Below are 19,545 nucleotides of genomic sequence, written 5' to 3' on the forward strand. Positions count from 1 at the left end.
ATATACAGTTATAGATATATTTTACACAATTTATTCACGTGCTAATTTATCTAATAATTACTGATATATTTAGTCATTTAATATCTAATTTTTTTTTTTTTTTTTTGGCTCCATTCTTTGGAGAAGTTTAACTTTCGGTGTTGCACAACATTAAGATGAACCATGAAATCACTGCCCGGTCATCTGCAGTATCCTCCGCTCCACCAGGGGGCGGAACTGAGACCGTGTCCATGTTTGAATCCAGTGGATTTTATCAGGCTGCCTGCCAGACAAACTGGAGTAAACCACCAGCAGAGTGTGTGTGTCTGTGTGTGTGTGCGTGTGTGTGCCACTGGATCAAATATTACCTACAAAACCGATCGCTTCTCAAGTCAAAAAATGCATCCGGTCAGAGTATCGATCCCTTCGTTTCGATCAGAAAACAACTCGATCGAGAAAGGATACACGGTAAGCTGCTCACTAATAATAACCTCTGTGTGTCTGTGTGTCGTCTGCCCTGCTGCTGTCATCGGTTTATTTTTTTATTTTTTGCTCAGATGTTATTTCTGTTTGTCTACCCATGAAATAAGAAACTAACGTCTGTTTAATGCTGAAGACAACGCAGCGTAGATGCCGCTGTTAACGGAACATTGTTGCCTGTTTTTTTGTTGTTGTTTTTTTACGGCTGTTCAGATGCCTCCAATCCGCCTGAACTCACCTTGTTTTCACTGTAAACATTTCAGTCTGTAAACAATTTGAAGGATTTAAAGAACTAAAACGTGTGACAAAGAGAAACCTGAATTCAAATTTAAAGTTTCCTATGTGTTCTTGTTCGACCCCACTGAGGGCTGAAACCCACCAAGTCCACAGGGTCAGAGGAGCCTCAGCTGTCTGACATAAATAAACATTGATATGAATGAAGTTTATGACAACAGCTCTTTGTAAACGGAAACCTCATATGAAGTTTTAATGAGCCTTTTTAAACTTTATTTTCCCCTCATAAATTCACTTGAAAGGGCCTGTGATTTACTCTTGTAGTGAGACGTTGTATTTCTTAGTATTGGTCAACTCAGGATGACAACAATTAATCGTCCATCGATTAATCGCCCTTAAGAATTTGGTCGATCAATTAAAATTTAATTGATCTATCAATCAAAATAAAGGTCTGAAAAATAACTGATTATTTTTATAAGCGCACCCCACATGTCATCCACTATTCAAGTATATGTGTTTAAATATGTAGGCCTGTACTTCTTTACATGTTTCATGTGATGCTGTCAGACAATATGTAATATATTTCTGTGGGGGAAAAAAACTTTGTGTTTTAAGCCAGATTTTTTTTTTTTAATAACAATTAATCAATTAATTGATTGTTAATATTACCAGTGATTGATTAGAGAGAGTGCTTACAATTTGCAACCCTAAATCCTACGTTTCCCACGATGCATAGACTTTTGTGTAGACCATAAACATGCACGTCTTCCAAACTCCTTTCTGTCATATCATTTTAGTTTATTGGCCTTTCTGCATTATCACAGATTCATAAAAAGAGTTGTAATTAAAACTAAGTAGATTACAGTTTAAAATAGACTGAAGGTTTCAAATGGACCCAAATTTAAAATTTAGAATGATCTAAGTCAAAATTTAACATCTCGTAGCACAAATCTGTGGTCTAAAATTCGCTGTCATTTCAGAGTTTGCACATCACAATCATCTCCTGTATCTCTCAGGTTAACATGAAATTCAAAATCCACTTTTCTATACACAAATGCATGAGGCTGTCATCTTAGGCACCATCTTGGTGCTGTGTAACATGATGGAAATAAATTAGATATAAGTTAAATAAAATGAGATTATATAAATCATAAACTAGCCCCAATTTCAATACCTATTACTGACCTGTTCACAATGCCAAATTTTAAGATATAGTGTAACATTCTGAGAAATACATTTATTTTTTTTCTTTTAGCCGTGTTTGCTGTTTCCATTCTCAAGTTCAAGGTCAACTTTATCGTCACATGTGTTAGAAATACAATGAAATTCTTGTGCTCTGGCTCTCTCTGCTTAATACAAAGGACACACTACAGACCTACACAGACTGTGTACACAAAGAGCTCATACATTAGGCTCATATACACAGTAACACAACAATGCGAGGTGCACACGCGTCAACTGTTCAGCAACCTGACTGCCTGTGGAGAGAAATTTGTTTTCATTTTTATCATACAGAAAGTGATATTAACCCTTTCATCTAACTCTTGGCAAGAAAGTGAATAATCATGCTTCCCAAAATGTTTAACTATTCCTCAGATATAAACTGAGAGTCAGCCTGCTGTGACTGAATTAATGTAATGATAGTGGAAACACAGATTTTTTTTTAAAAATGACATTGACAAAGAAAAAAGTATTTGATGTATTTCGATTGTGTCATAGCTGAAAAAACTCACCGAGCTGTTTCTAGATTTGTTAATAGTTCTTACGTGTTGGCTCTACGTCTTGGGAGACGCAGTGCGCGTTTGTGTTGACAGTCCGCAATTGCATTAACAGCACTGCTGTCATTTAAAGAGTGTCATTTAATTTCCTCTTTTACAAAATTCAGTTCTGTTAACAGTAAACCCAGACAGATGAAAATCCTCCTCGATTACAGCAGCCAGATGTTTCCTGTTGGTAACTAGCTGACATAGACTTGACAGCGCCTCAGTCACACACTGACTGTCTGCACTGGGAGGGGTCATTTGTGGCTGATGCGCTCTGCCGATAAATCATGAGTCCGTCAACTGACTCTACAAATAGCAGAGTTCACCCCTTTCCCAGAAGTGCTTTAGGACTAACTGTTTCTTTTCTTTCAGGTCTTCAAAATTGAAGTGCTGATGAACGGCAGACAACATACTGTTGAGAAACGCTACAGTGAATTCCACGCTTTGCATAAAATGGTGAGATTTAGTGCTTTCCCAAAGTTTGTGATCATTTATTTGTGTCAAGTCTTAACAGAATTCAAGTTCAAGAGTTGTAGTCCTTAACCGTAGCCTTCAACATGTGAAGATCTTATAAATCCCCTTTGACCTCTGTTCAGTTGAATATGGTACAAAGACAAGATACTTAATGCTCAAACTGAAAAACTTTTCTTGTTCTTTGTAAATATACACTCATTCTGAATTTGATGCCTGCAACATGTTCCAGTAAAGTTGGGACAGGGGCAACAAAAGACAGGGAACATTGTGGGATGCTCAAAAACACCTGTTTGGAACATTTCACAGGGAAACAGGTTAACTGAACAGGTGACAAGATCATGATTGGGTATTTAAGGGGCTTCCTCAAAAGGCTCAGTCGTTCACAAGCATGGATGGGATAAGGTTCACCACTTTGTGAAAAGTTGCGTGGGCAAATAGTTAATAAGAACAACAATTCTCAACGCACGATTGTGAAGAATTTTGAGATTTACAGTCAGTAATATGATTAAAAGATTGAGAGAATCCAGAGAAATCTCTCTCTAGATCTCTGGAAAGAATGCTACATTGGAACAAGAACACTTAAGAAAAAACATTTTTGCTTGACATGGTTTGTTGTTGCGTTGAAAGTCATATATCAGTGACATCCAGAAACACTGATTTCTCTGGGCCTGAGCGCAACTGAGCCTGATGAGTCCATGGCTCCTTGTCCAAACTTTTTTGGAAGGTGCTGCAGGTGTAAAATTCAGCATTAATCGCATACCTTTTCTACTGCAAGCTGCCCTTGCAAGGTATGTTATGTTATACAGTTACAGTTAGTTTGTCATAACATTGCGTCTTGAACTTTGATCCTCATACTCAAACGTCTCTTGCCGTCTGTAATACGAAATATCAACTAAAAAGAAAAGGCGCGTGATTAGAACGAATCATCACAGAGCTGTCATCTGTATGTGCTCTCGTGGTAGCTCAGTCAGCGTGACGCGTCGTCTGCTGAGCAGAGGATCGTGGGTCACAATGACCAGGCAGACGTACTGGCTTGCGTACTGCATTTCACTCTTCTAAATGAGCTGTGTTTAAAGGTATAGTTGACCAAAAAAATTACCAGTTTTCAAGCATAAAAAACAACTGGAAAAAATAAAAACATAAAATGCCTCCACGCTGCTTGTCTGGCATAATCACATAGTCTCCTAAAGTCCCGACATGCCTTTTGCACACCGTCACAATACACACACCCATTTCAGATGGGTGCATGCGCAAGTGGACGTGGCTCCAAGCTAAGGATCTACAGAGTCAGCCTAAAAACATGGTGAAAAAGACATTATTTTAGTCGACTTGGTATGTTGGGGCTTGAAGAGACTTGAATTACACCAGACAAGCAGTATGGAGGCATTTTATGTTTTTATTCTGTTGTTTTTTTAATGGTATTTTTTACGCAAACTGCATTTGACATACTGGGTATTGGGTATTGGAGTGCACAGGATGATGTTTTTACATTTAGATCAAAGCACCAACTGTGCCAAAGTGCAGCTTCACAGAGCTCTTGTTTTTCCTCTTTGCTCATCTGTCATGTATATTTCGTAATGATGTGTTTAAATCCCTGCAGCTAAAGAAGAGCATAAAGCCACCTGAGATCCCTTCAAAACATGTCAGAAACTGGGTTCCCAAAGTCCTGGAGCAGAGGAGGCACGGACTGGAGCTCTACCTGCAGGTAACCTGACGCACCTTCACTTACCCTGCTGGGACTGTTTGTTTAAGACAGAGAACCAAAACATTTTTATACGTATATGAAGTAAGGACCATGGATGGATGCTGTCTTTCTGCATTTACTAAATACAAATTGTTCTAATCCAAAATAAACAGACAAACTACAGTACAGATGTTGGGAGACTAAACAAATTCAGACTTCACCAGAGAGAGAGATCATGCAGGTCACTTCAGCTTTATGCTGCTGCTGCTTCATGTGCACATTCTAATTTGCTTTTGTTTTGTTTGTTTTGCCAGACTATAATTATGGAAAATGGGGTTCTTCCAAAGATATTCCTGGATTTCCTGAATATCCGCCATTTTCCTTCAGTGCCAAAAACGGAGAGCTGTGGGTGAGCTGAAACTGCTGCTTTTCTATGAAATAAAAGACCAGATTCGTGGCATTTTTTCATCTGTGGGCGAGTTTGTTCCCAGGCTATGTGGCTTAACTTTTGTTTTTCCCGTCTCTAGGTCATTTGATACAGAATCAGAGGAATCGAGGTGAGTCATTTTCTTGTTTCAATTAATATTTTTAAAATCTATTGGATGAAAAACTAGGTCAGAGTCTTTGTTTTGCAGCATTTCGAACCACTTAAAACTTGTGACATTATTTGCTCTGCACTCGAACTTCACCCTGCGTGTCTGTGACACCACCTACATCTTCATCCTGCTCATTTATATGCAGAATGTAGCCGCCCACAATCTGTCTGACTTCTCCTTTTGTTCTCAGTAAACTTTCACACCAGCCAGTCCTGCTGTTTCTGAGAGACCCCTACCTGCTGCCATCTGCACATGGTGAGTTCAGGGTACATTTACTCGTAATATCATAATACCTCAAATAGCTCTTAAAGGGATAGTTCGCAATATTTCAGAATCTGATTAAATCCAGCGTTGAAGTGGAGCTGTATGAGGTACATGTCGTAGTCAGTGTATTACCTGTAGTAGATGTTGTTTTGCACACTCAAAGTTTTTTAGAAGCACAGAGGAGTACCAGCACAGGAGCCAAGCAATGAACTGCAGTGGACAGTGTCAGCAGAAAAATGCTTTTTAGCCATCTAAAAGAGGCCCATCAAAAAAAAAAAAAATCAATAATGGTTAAAATGCTGTCAGACAGCCTTTTCTAATATGCAACCACCACTGTATAAGCCAAATATTGTTCTTTCCTGAGCAACCAAGCTTCATAGGCAAAATCAGTCATCTTACTTCACAAATCACAGGAGTTGATGGCCTACTGAAACTGAAAAAAATAAATTTCTAAACATAATATTCTTAAACTGATTGATTGTCTTAGGTTGAAGTGGCTGAAATACATTTTGTTGCTGACCTTGTCCACAACAGTTCATTACTTAGCTTCTGTGCTGTCACTCCTCTCTGCTTCTCCAAACTGAAGGTGTGCTGAGCACCATCCACTATCGATAAGACCTTCATGCAACACCACTTCAAATAATCCAAACTATCCCTTTAATTATTCTAATAACATTGTTTAAAGTTTAATTATTTATGGTAAATTAGACTTCTGCTACTATACAAATAATTTTCAGCAACAAGTAGTCTTGAACCTTTTACTAATCATACCTTTTATTTTTAAAACTTTCTTTTCTTCTTCACTTTCAGATACATTTTCGAATGTTGTGATGGAGGGTGTGATCCACGGAGTTTTCTACCCGGATCTTCAGCCGAGGTAGAGCTGCAGAGCCGAAGCTGAGGGCACAACACTACAAACAAATGCTCCACATTTTTACACCACTTTAGGTGTGCGTCAGGAAGAACATAACACGTCAAGATAAACTGAGCCTCATTTACATTTTCCAAAGCATAAATCCATACATTTTTAAAAGGAAAAGATGCCTAATATCTCAATAAATAACTGGCACTACATTTTAAAACATTCATTGTGTAGTAAACAATATTTACCCATAATTCATTGGATTTGAATCCTACTTGTCAGCTATAAAATGCAGCTCAATGTGAAACAGTTTAGCAGAATAACATAGATGTTTTCAGGCTTTAGATGAAAAAATAATTAAGTGAATATTATTTTCAGAAAATAACTCGTATTTTCCTTTTTTACAGAAAGTAATGAGTAAAATAAGCATACACTGTCACTGTCAGGAAATATAAATAACAGGCAGATCAAATTAAAGGAAACCAAAAGTGTTTTTCGAGTTTTTAGCCTGCAGAAGTTTGTGAATGGCACTCCAGCTCTGATGACAGCTGGACTGAAGGTGACTTTGCCAGACCCAGAGGAGGCCTGTGCCGACAAAGCACAGGGCTGGATTGTGGAGCTGGATCATAGCCTGCGAACAGGGAGGTGCCACTCCCTCTATAGCACCAGAGCTGCGGTTTTTGAATTCGTTCTGAGCTGCCAAATTGAGCCGTCTAAGGGGGAGAGCAGTGCGGGACAACATGGAAGAATTTAAAGGCTGCATTCTGGTGAAGCTGACAGATATGCGCCACATGTCAGGGTGGAGATGATTTGAGCTTTATAAGTAGGCCGTGGCAGTGATGTGGACCTCTTTTATTGAAGGAATACTGTACTGTTTGCAGTGGTGCTGGTGAGGAGCTACTGGCAGAGCAGCTCAGTTTGGTCAGAGGATAGAAAAAGCTTAAGGTTTAGGGCACAAAGCCAAATTGAAATGAAATATGTGGCACAACCTGTGAGTGAGGAAAGACATGTTTAGAGTTGTAGGAGAAAATGTTGACAGTGGAATTAAAAGATTACTCCACTGATTTTAACATTGCACTCCAATGTAGAGCCTGACCAACATGGGATTTTTAGATCACAATCAAATTTAAAGGGAAAAAAGTTCACCGATGTGGTGGTTAACAACAACAATGATGTCATGTCACATGTCAACAATGTCAACCAATTCTAGAAATGAACAGACAAAATAAAGAATAGATGAAATAAGTCACTAAATAAATATCAGTACTGTTAAGTGTCTGTCAGTGGCTTTAAATACTGCCAGTCATTAGGAACAGGTTGTAAAACAAAAGCACAGCTTCTTGGCATTTACCTGACAGGAGTTCCTCTTGTTATCATAAATGTTCCCCACCGTGCTAAATTTAAATAACCCATGTGATCATGGTTTTCACATCAGTGCATATAGAAAAACATATATACTGATACCAATATATTACTCGGTCTCTACACCTATGGCACTGTTGGACTCACAATAGTTGTTTTTTTAAAAAAAGTATAAAAACAGAACCATAGATGTCTTCTTTATTTCACGCGTTCCCCTGCTTTAAATCTGTCGTCCATAGTGACGTCTTCACATTGCTTCTTTTGTCCAACCAGCAGCCCAAAATTTTGGCAACCGATTTTCTTTTGATTGATTAATCTATTAATTGTCTCATTGTTGCAGCTCTAGATGAGATATGAAGACTGACAGCGTAGCGGGAGAATGAGCCTATTTAACCTGCATGCATGCAACATGCATGACCCCCTGTCCAACCTAGAGGGCAAAGAAAAGAAGAACAACATTTGAAAGCAGTTCCAGTTTGTGCAAAGGGATGTTAACACTAGAAAAAAATTCTATTGTCATTGTTAAATCAAAGCAGAAATGTCTCATTACTGTCTTGAGCTGACACGTGGCACCTTCTGTTACATTCCCCACGAAAACTGGGTTCAGACGCTCATGCTGGGCAGCTGTGGGTGTAAGTAGATTTTCACATTGAGGTTTTAGGTTGTGCATGAAAATGAGGATCATGTTTGTAGTTAAAAAGGCCTCTAACATTTGCTGAAGGCCAGTATCGAACACTAACACCAGTCATGTTACATTTAATGTTGAATTTACACATTAACAATTTAGAAGGCCAGTTTTTCAGCTGTGGTGATTAGAGGCATAGTCACCCATCATGTAAAGGGAAAGAGTGTGTTTTGTTTTGCAGAGCGTTTGTTAGGTGAAAAATGGTGATTGAAAGGACTTAAAACCAGTAAAACTGTGCAATATGACATTAAATACATATTGTTCCCTGCGAACGAATGTCTGTGAAAACCATCTCCTGTTGTGAACACTCAATGACTTGTAGCTGAAACATTATGTCGCATGTCACTTTTTGGGCAGTAATTGATGACACAACACTTCTTATGTGACTGGACCTCCACTACAGCACAGTGACGCCTACATATTTATATTGAATTAACTAAGCAGATCATGTTTTTGTTTTAACAAAGTAAATCATTTCATAGAGATCCATCTTGTAGATTTATATGTATTTATACTGTGTAACATTGTACTATCTGTGCTCTGACGATGTGAAACATGTCATTTATGTGCCATAGTGTTGACCTACAGCGAACACTGGAATTCTACTGTAGCACTTTAAGATGGACGATATGTAAAATACTGACACCAATAAAGTTCATTATTTCCACAGACCTCCTTTGTTTGGCTGCAAAATGCACTTTTTTATGGTTTTTCAACAAAGATGTGTGTCTCAGGGTGTGTGAAATGACCACTGACATATGAGAAAACACCATCCTCTGGCATTTTGGAACACATTTTGTGAAAGGTGGAGCAAGCAAAAAAGATTCAGTCAGATTTGTCTTCCCTTATGATGTCACAAAGGGTTCAGGACCGACTCCAACTAGATGACCGTCCTGCCCACTGAACAGCTAGGCTGCATTCAACCCAACAAAACATAGCAAAACATTCATTTAAGCAGAAGCGGTGGTCCACTGAACAACCTGTTTTGTATATAAGTGCATTACACTGCCTTTTTAATACAGGGTTGTTAATATACACCTTGCTGCTGAGGAAAAAAAAAAAAAAACATACTTCAAAACCCGTTGCACGGCATTTTGAGGAAATGGATCAGTCAATGAGAGTGTCTCTAGCCTGAACCAGGTGTTTTTTGAACATTAAAGCATGTAAACCTGTTCTGTCAGAGCCCCCAAATTAAAGTATGAACCTGAAAATGAGCATAATTTAAAATAACATCAGATTTATTGAAACCATGAGCTCTTTATTAGAAAAGTAACTAGAAAAAGGCCATCAGTTGACAAGCGAACAACTGTTTTGTATTTCTGACAGTTTTTCTCACATTACAGGGTTAGCATAAAAGTTCAGATAAGCATACTCACTGAAAACAGGGTAAACGTCCTTCTGCATATTTGTAGATGTGCTTGGTTTAACCAGAATTACTGAAATTAGAGCTGGGCAAATTTACCTACAGGTGGACGAGTTATCAACCATCCTGTTCATGTCAGTGTCTTCGTCACAATCTGTCACATTGAAACTAGTCAGTAACATGTTTGTTTGTTCCGCACTTTCATTCAAAACAAACTAGCATTAAAACGTAAAAGGCAGATAATATAATCTGTAAGAGCATTTTTAATTAATGTCTATTTTTGGTCACATCACCCAGCCATAATTAAATAACAAAAAGCAGCAGCGTGCACATCCCCAGATTTTGAGCGATGTATCTGGTGCATGATTGTGGTCAGGATCAAAATAAATTAATACCATCACCCACAGAAACACAATGTTTTTTTGCCCGTACTAAACAAGACTATTTATCTGTGAGTTGTGGTATTGTCTTTGTTTTGACACAGCCGTAACTGCAATTATAAAAGTCTTGGTACTCTTGCACAACAAAGCAGTGCATATCTGTTCACATACAGTATTCTGGTTTTGCGGCAGCCATTACAGGAACACGTCCTCTGCATGAATTCAGATTTGTAAACAAACGCTATAACAAAATACTGACTTTACACCTGGAAAAATTCTGAAATACTGAATATTTCAGAAGCGTAGAAAATTTAAAATCTTCTGATTTCTGGGTGGCAACGTCCCAGTAAAAATCCAGTAGTAACAACACACGCGCATATCTGTTTGAAATGTGTGATCCAGCACCTGCAGGCAGTTTATCAGAGGATCTTTGGTCCCAGCGGCAGCTTCAAAGTTCTCCATGTCCGACTTCGTCTTTCAGTGGGTCGTCCTGGCTGCCGTCTGCCTGAGGGCCTTTCATGTTGGCGAAGGCAACTTCTCTTGTCAGTTGTTCGAGAGGAGGGAGACCCACCGCCAGGTTTCTCATGGCAATGGCTGTCATCAAGAATCTAAAAGACAAGGAGATGGAGTTAATGAGATACAGGGCATTCATTGATTAATCTTCTTTGTGATTACAACCAAACCTGACATGTTACTGTGCGGTTAGAGCACTGGTTCTTAACCTTTTCTTCAATAATTTATTGAACTTATACTAGTACAATTATTTTAGGAATTATGCATCACTGATATGTAAAAAAAAAAACAAAAAAAAACTACACTACATTAAAGTACATCAAGGTGTGCTACTACCTTGATTTAAGGAACACTGTGTTTGAGGACAACACTCACCCTCTCCGTATCGTGTAGTACTTTTTCACTGCAAAGCGCTCCAGTCGCTCCAGCACGCCAGCCTCCCTGCGTCTTTTCACCTCCTTCATGCGGCGCTGCCTCTTCAGGAACAGCTGCACGATCGGGTCAGTGGCGTTGACCTCGTCATCTTCCGCAGCCATGAGAGGCTGCAGCTCAGGAGGAAGCGGCTCGGTTTCTGCGGGGTGACACTGTTCAGTCAGCAGGGATTCTCTGAGCTCTCGAGCAAAAACTTCTTTGTACTTGTGGGAAGTAGGAGAAAAGTTCTCTCTGTGTCAGAACTGTTTATCATTGCAATATGGTGCCTTAATGGTGTTCACTGCCTGACGTGGACGTGTTTTCACCTGTTCCATTGCGAACACGCTCTTGGAGCTCAAACAGCTTGGTGAAGTTCTCTTGTAGCGCCGCCTCTGTAGTGTTGACATAGATGTACATGTAGCAAGACGGGCCTTCAGACACTGTGTACACCTTATGGTAAGCCCCCGCAGGCACCTACACACATGCACAGTATGGTGAGTGCTTGACTACATCCAAGTTAAAGGGTTAGTTTCAATTATTTGAAGTGGGGTTGTTTGAGGTACTTTTGGCAGTCGACACGCCCACAGTTTGGAGAAGCAGCAGGAGAACCAATGAGCTGCAGTGGACAGAATCAGCAGCAAAATGTTTTTTTGGCAACTTAAAAACGGCCCACCTAAAGAAAATCTATATCAGTTTAAGTATATGCTATATTTAGAATAGCCGTTTCCGACATTACAGTGCCATTATTGAAACCAGTTGTCGCTCTCTCCAGATCATCCACTGGCAAAATCAGCGATTTTACATCATAGGAGTTGCTGGTCTACTGTTACCGTCATCAGTTAGTCTGTTTGCATTATTCTGTGACTGTGTTTTAAAAGGTTCAGTGAGTCCGAAATAACATTTTAAAACACAGAAATCACAAAAGAACACAAACTTACTAACCAGTCGAGTCAGCTGTAGACCAGCAACCCCTGTGATCTGCACGGTAAAATTATGAGTTTTTGTTTAAGGAGTCTGTTTGAGTAAGAAAGAGCAATATTTGACTTAAATAACAGCAATTTCACATCTGAAAAGGCTGTCTCGTGGCAAGGTAAAGCACTGAAAACATTCTTAATATAGTGTACACTTAAACGGTTATATGGGATTTTTTCAAGTGAGCCTTTTTAGGAGGTTAAAGTGTGTATTGCTTAGCTTCCGTGCTGGTGATTCTACAAACTGGGGGCGTGTCCACCGTCATCTACTGTACATAATAAATTAACTATAGAAAAGTACCTCATACAACCCCACTTCTAATAATCTAAACTATCTTTTTAAATGGTATAATAATGGTGGTGGTGATAATGTGTTGCAGTACCTTTGTCTGCTCACCAGCCTGAAGAGTGTAGTTCTTTTTCTCCTCCACGACCTCAACGTTCACTTTGCCCTGCAGCAGATGGATGCTGGTGTTGCCCAGATCTTCACTTACAAAGTTTTCTAAGTGGAGACCTAAGAGGTGACAAACATACTGTCAGTTAACGCAGTGCTATAAACATTAATACACTTTACACAACATCTAAATGAAACATTGGACAAGGAAATGTTTGTAACCTGGGAAATCAGCGATAAAGACGATCTCAGTCTGATTGTCCAAAGTGCCCTCAATCTCCTGGAACTTGGTCCTCCAAGGCGAGAGGTCCACCAGCAGAGGCATCAGCCACGTGTTTGGCTTGAAGGGGGACCAATCAGCCTTAACAATGTCCACACGGGGATCAAAGATCCTTAGAGAAAAAGTCACACACTGTTAATTTTGATCCCCAATGATATTTAAATAACATTGTTACTTTGATTCATCAGAGGTAATTACTTTAATAGCATCTTTTTCTCTCAAACCTTTGCTGGAAGCGTTCATTGATGGACACCCAGATGTCAAAGTAGATTTCAGCATCAGAGATATTATAACGAGGTAGGAGCTGGTGCAGGCACGTGGCGTACTGCTTCAGCATGTCTCCGTGGTCTTTCCAGCGACGGCTTTGCGTGAACACCTTCATGACACAGACGTGGGAATTAAATTTATAGAGATTTAGAGAAGATCAGAACCTCAAATCTCAGTGATAGGCAAAAAGCAAAAATGGTCTGCAGCCAGTCTCAGTACACGGCGCCCTCGCTCTACTGCAGTGCTATACCATTAACCTAAACCGAACAGTTTAATGTAATGCTCACATACTCTGACAGTGTTGTTGTAACTCACCCCGGGGTTCAGATATCCAATATCTCCAGTTTTTCCATCTTTGTAGGTGATCTTAACATGCTGATGGGTGCGGGAGTGAACCATCATGTCCCATGAGTAGCCGTACAAGCCGTTGGTCCAGTTGTTGTAGCCCTGCGTAAAAACTAAACTTTAGGGTCATTTCATGCTAACAGAAATCACACTGTAGATGATTGTTAACCAGTTTTTATAGCAGTTGTTCTCAGTTATTTAGGTATATTTCTCGAACAGAATTAAAAATTCCAAAAACTAGTCGTTCAACCTCCAAATCATCACTTTTTGCACATCATGTGCCATTTCTCATTCATTTGACCATATTGCAAATGTTTTGGCACATGCACAACTGTCTGCCTTTTCCCACATTATCAGTTGTTTGTGTCATGTTGATAAAAAATGTATTACACATTGTTAAATGCAAAACAGTTGAACCTATTATTTTGATCGCAGCCTTAGCCACAGATTACATCAGTTTCAACCTCAGGGTCAGTAGCCAGTTTTGCTAGCTATCACATGGAACAATGAACGTGGATCAAAAGTTTGAGTTGCACCAGAATCCTGAGCTCCCACCAAACATCAGAAATATCACCCTGACAATCTGCAATATGGATTTTCTTGTGGAGATCGTGAACACCAACCTAATTATTCTGGGGGTGGCGATTCAAAATGGTTGCAAACCACATCAGAAGAGGCTGACAGAGAACAGGACTGTTACATTGACAACCTGACTTAGCATTATCTTATCTTGTTTTCAAACAATGACACAAGTACTTGTCATTCTGATGCTACTGATGTGTTCATCTATAAAAATATTTACTTATGAGAGATAGAGATAAGTTACAGGGTTTTGCAGGTAATCCACTGCGTGGTGCTGCTTGCTGGTTTCAAGAAATGCACTTACTGTTTTGCAAATGTTGAGGATGATTTGAGAAATGAAACCAAATCGACTGAGAAAAACTTTAACTCAGTACATGAGCCAAGACTTTCAGTTCATAAAGAAATTCATAAAGAAAAATGAGTGTGTGACAGAGACTGGATTATCTACTCAAACTCTGAGCTGTTGTTTGCTGTGACTGTTGACTCTGATTGAGCAACTATCAGTCTGGTGACTCAGGGAGGGTTTAAAAGGCATTTGCTTACAACAAAGTACAATCTTATAGAACAGAGTTTCTCTGTGTGAAGAAATTACCAGAACAACATTATGCAAGAGTTTACCAACAGTTTCTTTGGATCAGGTCAGCTGTCAGACCTGACAGTCAGACGTACCTGTGTGATGAAGTGGGAGTAAGGCATGAAGAACTGTTCCAATATGTAGACAATAGTAAAAATGGCTCTCAGCTTGTGTTTAAGTCTCAGTTTGGGAGCTTTGGGAACAGGCGGGGTCTCCTGGTGTTCGGTGCTGGTGCTCTGGACCTCGCTGTAAACACAGGAAGTGCTGGACTGAAGCACTGGTGAGGTGAGTGGCAGGACTGTACTGAGGAATGCCGGGAAACGGGCGAAGAATCTTCTTGGCCAGTCGGCATAGCAGAACAGAGGACTGGTGGCCAGCATTGCGTAAGGAAACATCCCTGTGGATGATTAAACGCACAATATGTAAATTCTTCCGTTAGCATGTAGCATGAGATCATGGGAGTTGTTTTCTACATTGTTAAACAACGACCATCGTAGATGAAAATCTATTCAACACTATAATAGTTAAAGGTAATGTACTTCCTATTACGTGCAGTCACATATCCCATGTAGCCATGTTTTCCCTGAAGTCATAGCAACTACAGGCAAGTAAGACAAACACTGTTACCTTGATTTAATGATGGATTTCTCTGAGTTTTGAATTTTCTTGTGTAAATGTTACATATTATAGCTTTAACATTATTTAAAAACATGAAGCTAAAATGATACTCTACAAATTTAAGGCAGAATTAAAGGAAAAGTGTGCAGAATTTAATGGCATCTGGTGGCGAGGTTGTAGATTGCAACCAACTGAATACCGTTCAAGTCACCGAGCCTGCTTGAAGCATGTAGGAGAACCTACAGTGTCTGTGAAACTCAAGAAAAACATGAAAGGTTCTATCTAGAACCAGTGTTTGGCTTGTCTGTTCTGGGCTACTGCAGAAACATGGTGGCCCAACATGGCGACTGAGCAGGGATTTTGTTTTAAAATTCATACAGGGTGAATGCAAAAGCCCAAACAGGTATTTGCCCCAATTAAAGGGACAGTTCACCCAAAAATGCCACTGCAAGCTAAGGATCTAAGATTTAGGATAAAAACATGGTGTAAATGACAACCAAGTCAACTTGGCATGTCAGGGCTTTAGGAGACTTGGATTACACCAGATGAGCAGTATGGAGGCAATTTATGTTTTGTTGTCTTTCTAACATCACAAACTGGTCACCATTCACTTCAATTGTCTGGGTGATTCTGCAACACTGAGTGCTTGGTAAACTCCAGCAGTGTTTTGTGGACTACTGACTACTTTAACCTCTTGAAGTCCTCTGTATCATCCTGAAATTATTTTAAGCCCAGAGTTTGTCCTATATACACTAATAAAAACCTTTAAAATGCCTTTTGACTTAACTTGCTCTGAAGAAACCCAAAAAAGTCACAATTATTTAACCCACTTACTCTTTTTGGTGTCTGAGAAGTGCACAACATCTTTCTGATTTTAAAAAGTACGGTATGAAAAGAGGCCCTGTCCCTGGCCCTAAGTCATCCCTCATTACTCACATCCTGTTTGTTTGGGGTCAAATCATGAGAACACCATGTCAGAATCTTTATCTCTACAAACAAGCCACTCTTAGTGATGACGTTTAACCATGTTTTCAGAGAGGAGTATAAATGGCTTGTTTATTATTAACACTAATGAAAACATATTTATGAATATTCAATTCCATTTCTGCCTTATTCTGCCAATAAATGCCCATAAATCTCGCACACTGGACCTTTAAAAGAAGGATGTTTTTTTATGAAGTAAGACAACAGACTCACCAATGCTGAAGAGCTGAGAGTTCATACAGTGGAAGTAGCTCACAAAGAAAAATGCATAAGGTCGTGTGGCATCAAAAAACAGCAGGTAGCCGGCGGTCAGATCCAGGACAAGACCACCTCCGTGCACCACCAGCAGGCTTACCAGCTCCACAGGAAGGATCGCTCTTAAAATAACATGCGATACAGCGAGATCAGAGACATCAAACAGTTGGTAATTAAAGGCTAAAATATCATTGGATGGAGCTGCTAAATAATACCTACTTGAAAGGATCAAACAGCCAATGGTGTGCCAAGTAGGACATAGAGTATCCCTCCACCCAATCAGCATCAAGCTTTTTGATTCCAGCGATGAAGTATACAATAAAGATCTATGAAGAATAAAAAACATCAACATTATTACATCAACTGTACCCAAACCATGTTCATGAGTAAGGCAAATTGAAAAATAAACATTTTTAGCTGCTAAATGTCCCAAACCTGTGTCCTCAACAATGTGTAATTCCACAAAGGCACATGAGCATTTCTTATAGAAGGCCTCCGCAATCCATCAATGGACCTACAAATAGACACAGCCGTAAATGTTTTTGTCTGTTGAGACAAAAAAAAAGTTGAACACACAGACAGACATGCAAGCATCATCTCACCAGTATCTGTTGCCATCCATGAGTGTGAGCTGAAATCCAATGAGGCCGTACAGGTACGAGTGATTGTTCCAGGCCGTCTTGTCCAGAAAGAAGATGTACCAGTACGTCGAGATGAACATGAGGCAGGAGAGACGGTAGAAACAGCCGAGCATGATGCCCAAAGAGCCTTCAATGAGAAACATAAACACACAACGTCAGTAAAGAACAATAATAGCTGTTGTCACTATTAATTGGTCTAATTTTACACATTTTAAAGGACCGATTTGTAGGATTTAGCAGGGATCTATTGGCAGAGTGCACAAATTATAAACAGAAAGCCTGTGTTGCAAACTGCAAGTGTGGACTTTCAAAGAAACTAACTCTGGGAGTCAAAATCAAGGTGAAACTTGAGCCGAAACAAATAAAACAAACCTGATATGGAAAGTGTTGAACAAGTGTAAAACATTTGCACAAGTGTTGTTGCAATATCAGAATTTTAACATCAATATAATACAAGTATTTAAAAAGTGGTGCTGAACACCTCTTTAGATATCACAGGGGGAAAAAAACATCTAACAGCCTGCACGCAGTGCTGGTACAGAAAAAGTCACTGAATACTGCCTGGTTTTGCAGCAGGCTAACCTACAAAGAATGCTACATTTGCATTAGTCGTTAAAATCTTGCACGAGTTACTTCTCTTGGTGGAAAAATAACAGTGGAAAATTGCAAGTCTGGTGTGTGTGCTTTCATCTTCAACATAGACAGCCACCCTGCAGTGACAGTCTCCTATAAAATGATGACATCTGCTCAGACTCAAAGGCGGGAGGGGGGTTATTTCCCTTCCAAGCCTCAGTGAACACTTAAGTGTGACCCACCAAGGAACATCACCATATACACCAGATACATCCAGTCCAGCGGCAGCGGCTGTAAGAAGTTGAAGAGGGGAAAGCGGCACACAGGAGCTCCATCCAGGTACTTATAGTCCAGGTGACTGAGGCCACGCTCCTGTGTGACATCGACAGCCATCAGCAAACCTACAGGAAAGACACATGATGAAGCTGCATACAGAGTTGCTGCATAAACGATGACAGACTCGTTTAATCTAAGCATTTTAGCAGCTCCCAGGAGCAATCTCAAACCTGTAGTAAAATCACTTTGAGGGACAGTATGCCCCAAAAAACAAAAACACATATTCTTCTCTGACATATAGTGCTATTTATCCATTTAGGTTGTTTTAGTGTAAGTCTTGATATCAGCTGTAGAGTTTCTTTTCTGCCTTCCCTGCTTGATGCACCATAAAAATGCATTTGAGAAATTCAATAGCAATGTCTGGGCTATTTGAGTGTTGCTGGAATCACAGAATTTTGCCTTTTTATCTTTAAAAAAACTCAATCCAAGTAATCTATTATCAAAATAGCTGCAGATTAATCTGCTAATCAATTCATGATCAGTAAACACATATTTTTGATTCTGGGTTGAACTGTCCCCTGAAACCAAGTACACGGTGTGAACAAATGTCTTTTAAGCAAATGGCATCTTAACTTACCAAACAAGCATCGGAAGATGCCCAAAGACGCGGGGTCAGTGGGACGGTTGAGGAGGGCCACCAGGCTGCTCCAGGAGGTCAGATCCTCCTTCCTGAAGCCAAAGATCCTCTCCAGGGTGCTTTTGGTTTGTGGTTCATCTTTCTTAGGAGCTGCATCCTGCTGTGCAGTCTGTTCCTCTCCATCACTGCCCACAAGAGCACCTACACATTGATCAGGACCATAAAAGTCATTTTTAATTCAACTGAAACTTTTTGAAAACTCACAGGAGCATCCACAGCAACGGAAAAAAAGAAATACATAACATACAATGTGGTCGGAAGTTATTGTGCATGTTGACGTGCAAATCCCTGCAACATTTACTGAAACCTGCAGCTCTCATTTACAAGACAAACACAGCTATGGTTAGATAACAGCTTATCCTTAGATAAATGTTTGTCCAGGTGAAAATGACTTTGGCTAAAACATCAACACACCGCCTCACTGACTGTCAGTGCTAACAACAAGCTCACCTGCAGTCGCGTCTCTCGCCTCCATGCTACAAAATGTTCAGGATTGAACGGTGTTTTTTTTTTTTTTGTTGTTGTTGTTGGGGACAGGGGGTCAGAAAAGTCCAGTCTCTGCTCTCCCTGTCCCAGGTGGAGGTGTCCTGCCTGGTCACGTCCACGAAACGAAGTTACGTGTCACTGTCCCACACACACGGACAGGGAGAGGAGGAGGAGGGAGATTTGGGAGGGATTGGAATGTTGTGAAAGAGGTGCTCTTCGCATATTGGCTGATTCCGCCAACGATCCCGCCCTCTAAGGCGACACCTCATACGTCATATCCTCCCGTAGATTCCTTAAAGGGATAGTTCACCCAAAAATGAAAGCGATTATCTACATACCATCATGCCACTGGATAAACACATGAAAAGTGCCAAAGTTGCCCCTCAAAGAGTGGAGTGGTTAATCTTCCAGATCTTTATGGAAAACTGTCACATGCAATGGTTTAAAGCATTTTTTTTGCAATACTTTAAAATTAATGATATGTTATAAGAGCTCATCAGATCAGAGATTATGTGCCAGAATAACTGTTTTGTTTTTTGTTTTTTGTTGTTG

General features: G+C 39.9%; 2 protein-coding genes across 3 annotated transcripts; one reads left to right on the forward strand and one right to left on the reverse strand.

Moving 5' to 3' along the window:
- Positions 1–104: 104 nt before the first annotated feature.
- snx24 (sorting nexin 24) lies at positions 105–9,054 on the forward strand. Of its 2 annotated transcripts, XM_084745581.1 has the most exons (8): positions 105–447; positions 2,829–2,912; positions 4,531–4,635; positions 4,929–5,023; positions 5,142–5,171; positions 5,401–5,465; positions 6,285–6,351; positions 8,039–9,054. In XM_084745581.1, exons 1-8 carry the CDS (start codon positions 163–165, stop codon positions 8,046–8,048), a joined length of 741 nt encoding a protein of 246 aa, XP_084601707.1. In that variant the 5' UTR covers positions 105–162; the 3' UTR covers positions 8,049–9,054. The 2 variants fall into 2 exon arrangements, with proteins under 2 accessions (XP_084601707.1, XP_084601708.1); XM_084745582.1 differs by lacking the exon at positions 8,039–9,054 and having other exon boundaries at positions 107–447; positions 6,285–7,489.
- Positions 9,055–10,363: 1,309 nt separating this feature from the next.
- Positions 10,364–19,119, reverse strand: ggcx (gamma-glutamyl carboxylase). Its single transcript, XM_084745583.1, has 15 exons — positions 18,958–19,119; positions 18,448–18,648; positions 17,777–17,935; positions 16,923–17,088; positions 16,756–16,834; positions 16,540–16,646; positions 16,279–16,442; positions 14,559–14,860; positions 13,278–13,409; positions 12,920–13,071; positions 12,638–12,807; positions 12,405–12,535; positions 11,377–11,524; positions 11,015–11,210; positions 10,364–10,734 (listed from the first exon to the last, which is right to left on the reverse strand). The coding sequence occupies exons 1-15, from the start codon at positions 18,980–18,982 to the stop codon at positions 10,575–10,577; spliced, it is 2,292 nt and encodes a 763-aa protein (XP_084601709.1). The 5' UTR covers positions 18,983–19,119; the 3' UTR covers positions 10,364–10,574.
- Positions 19,120–19,545: the final 426 nt, after the last annotated feature.

Source organism: Lutjanus erythropterus, chromosome 20 (assembly GCF_056507025.1).
Source record: "Lutjanus erythropterus isolate fLutEry1 chromosome 20, fLutEry1.hap2, whole genome shotgun sequence".
Classification (NCBI taxonomy): Eukaryota; Metazoa; Chordata; class Actinopteri; order Lutjaniformes; family Lutjanidae; genus Lutjanus; species Lutjanus erythropterus.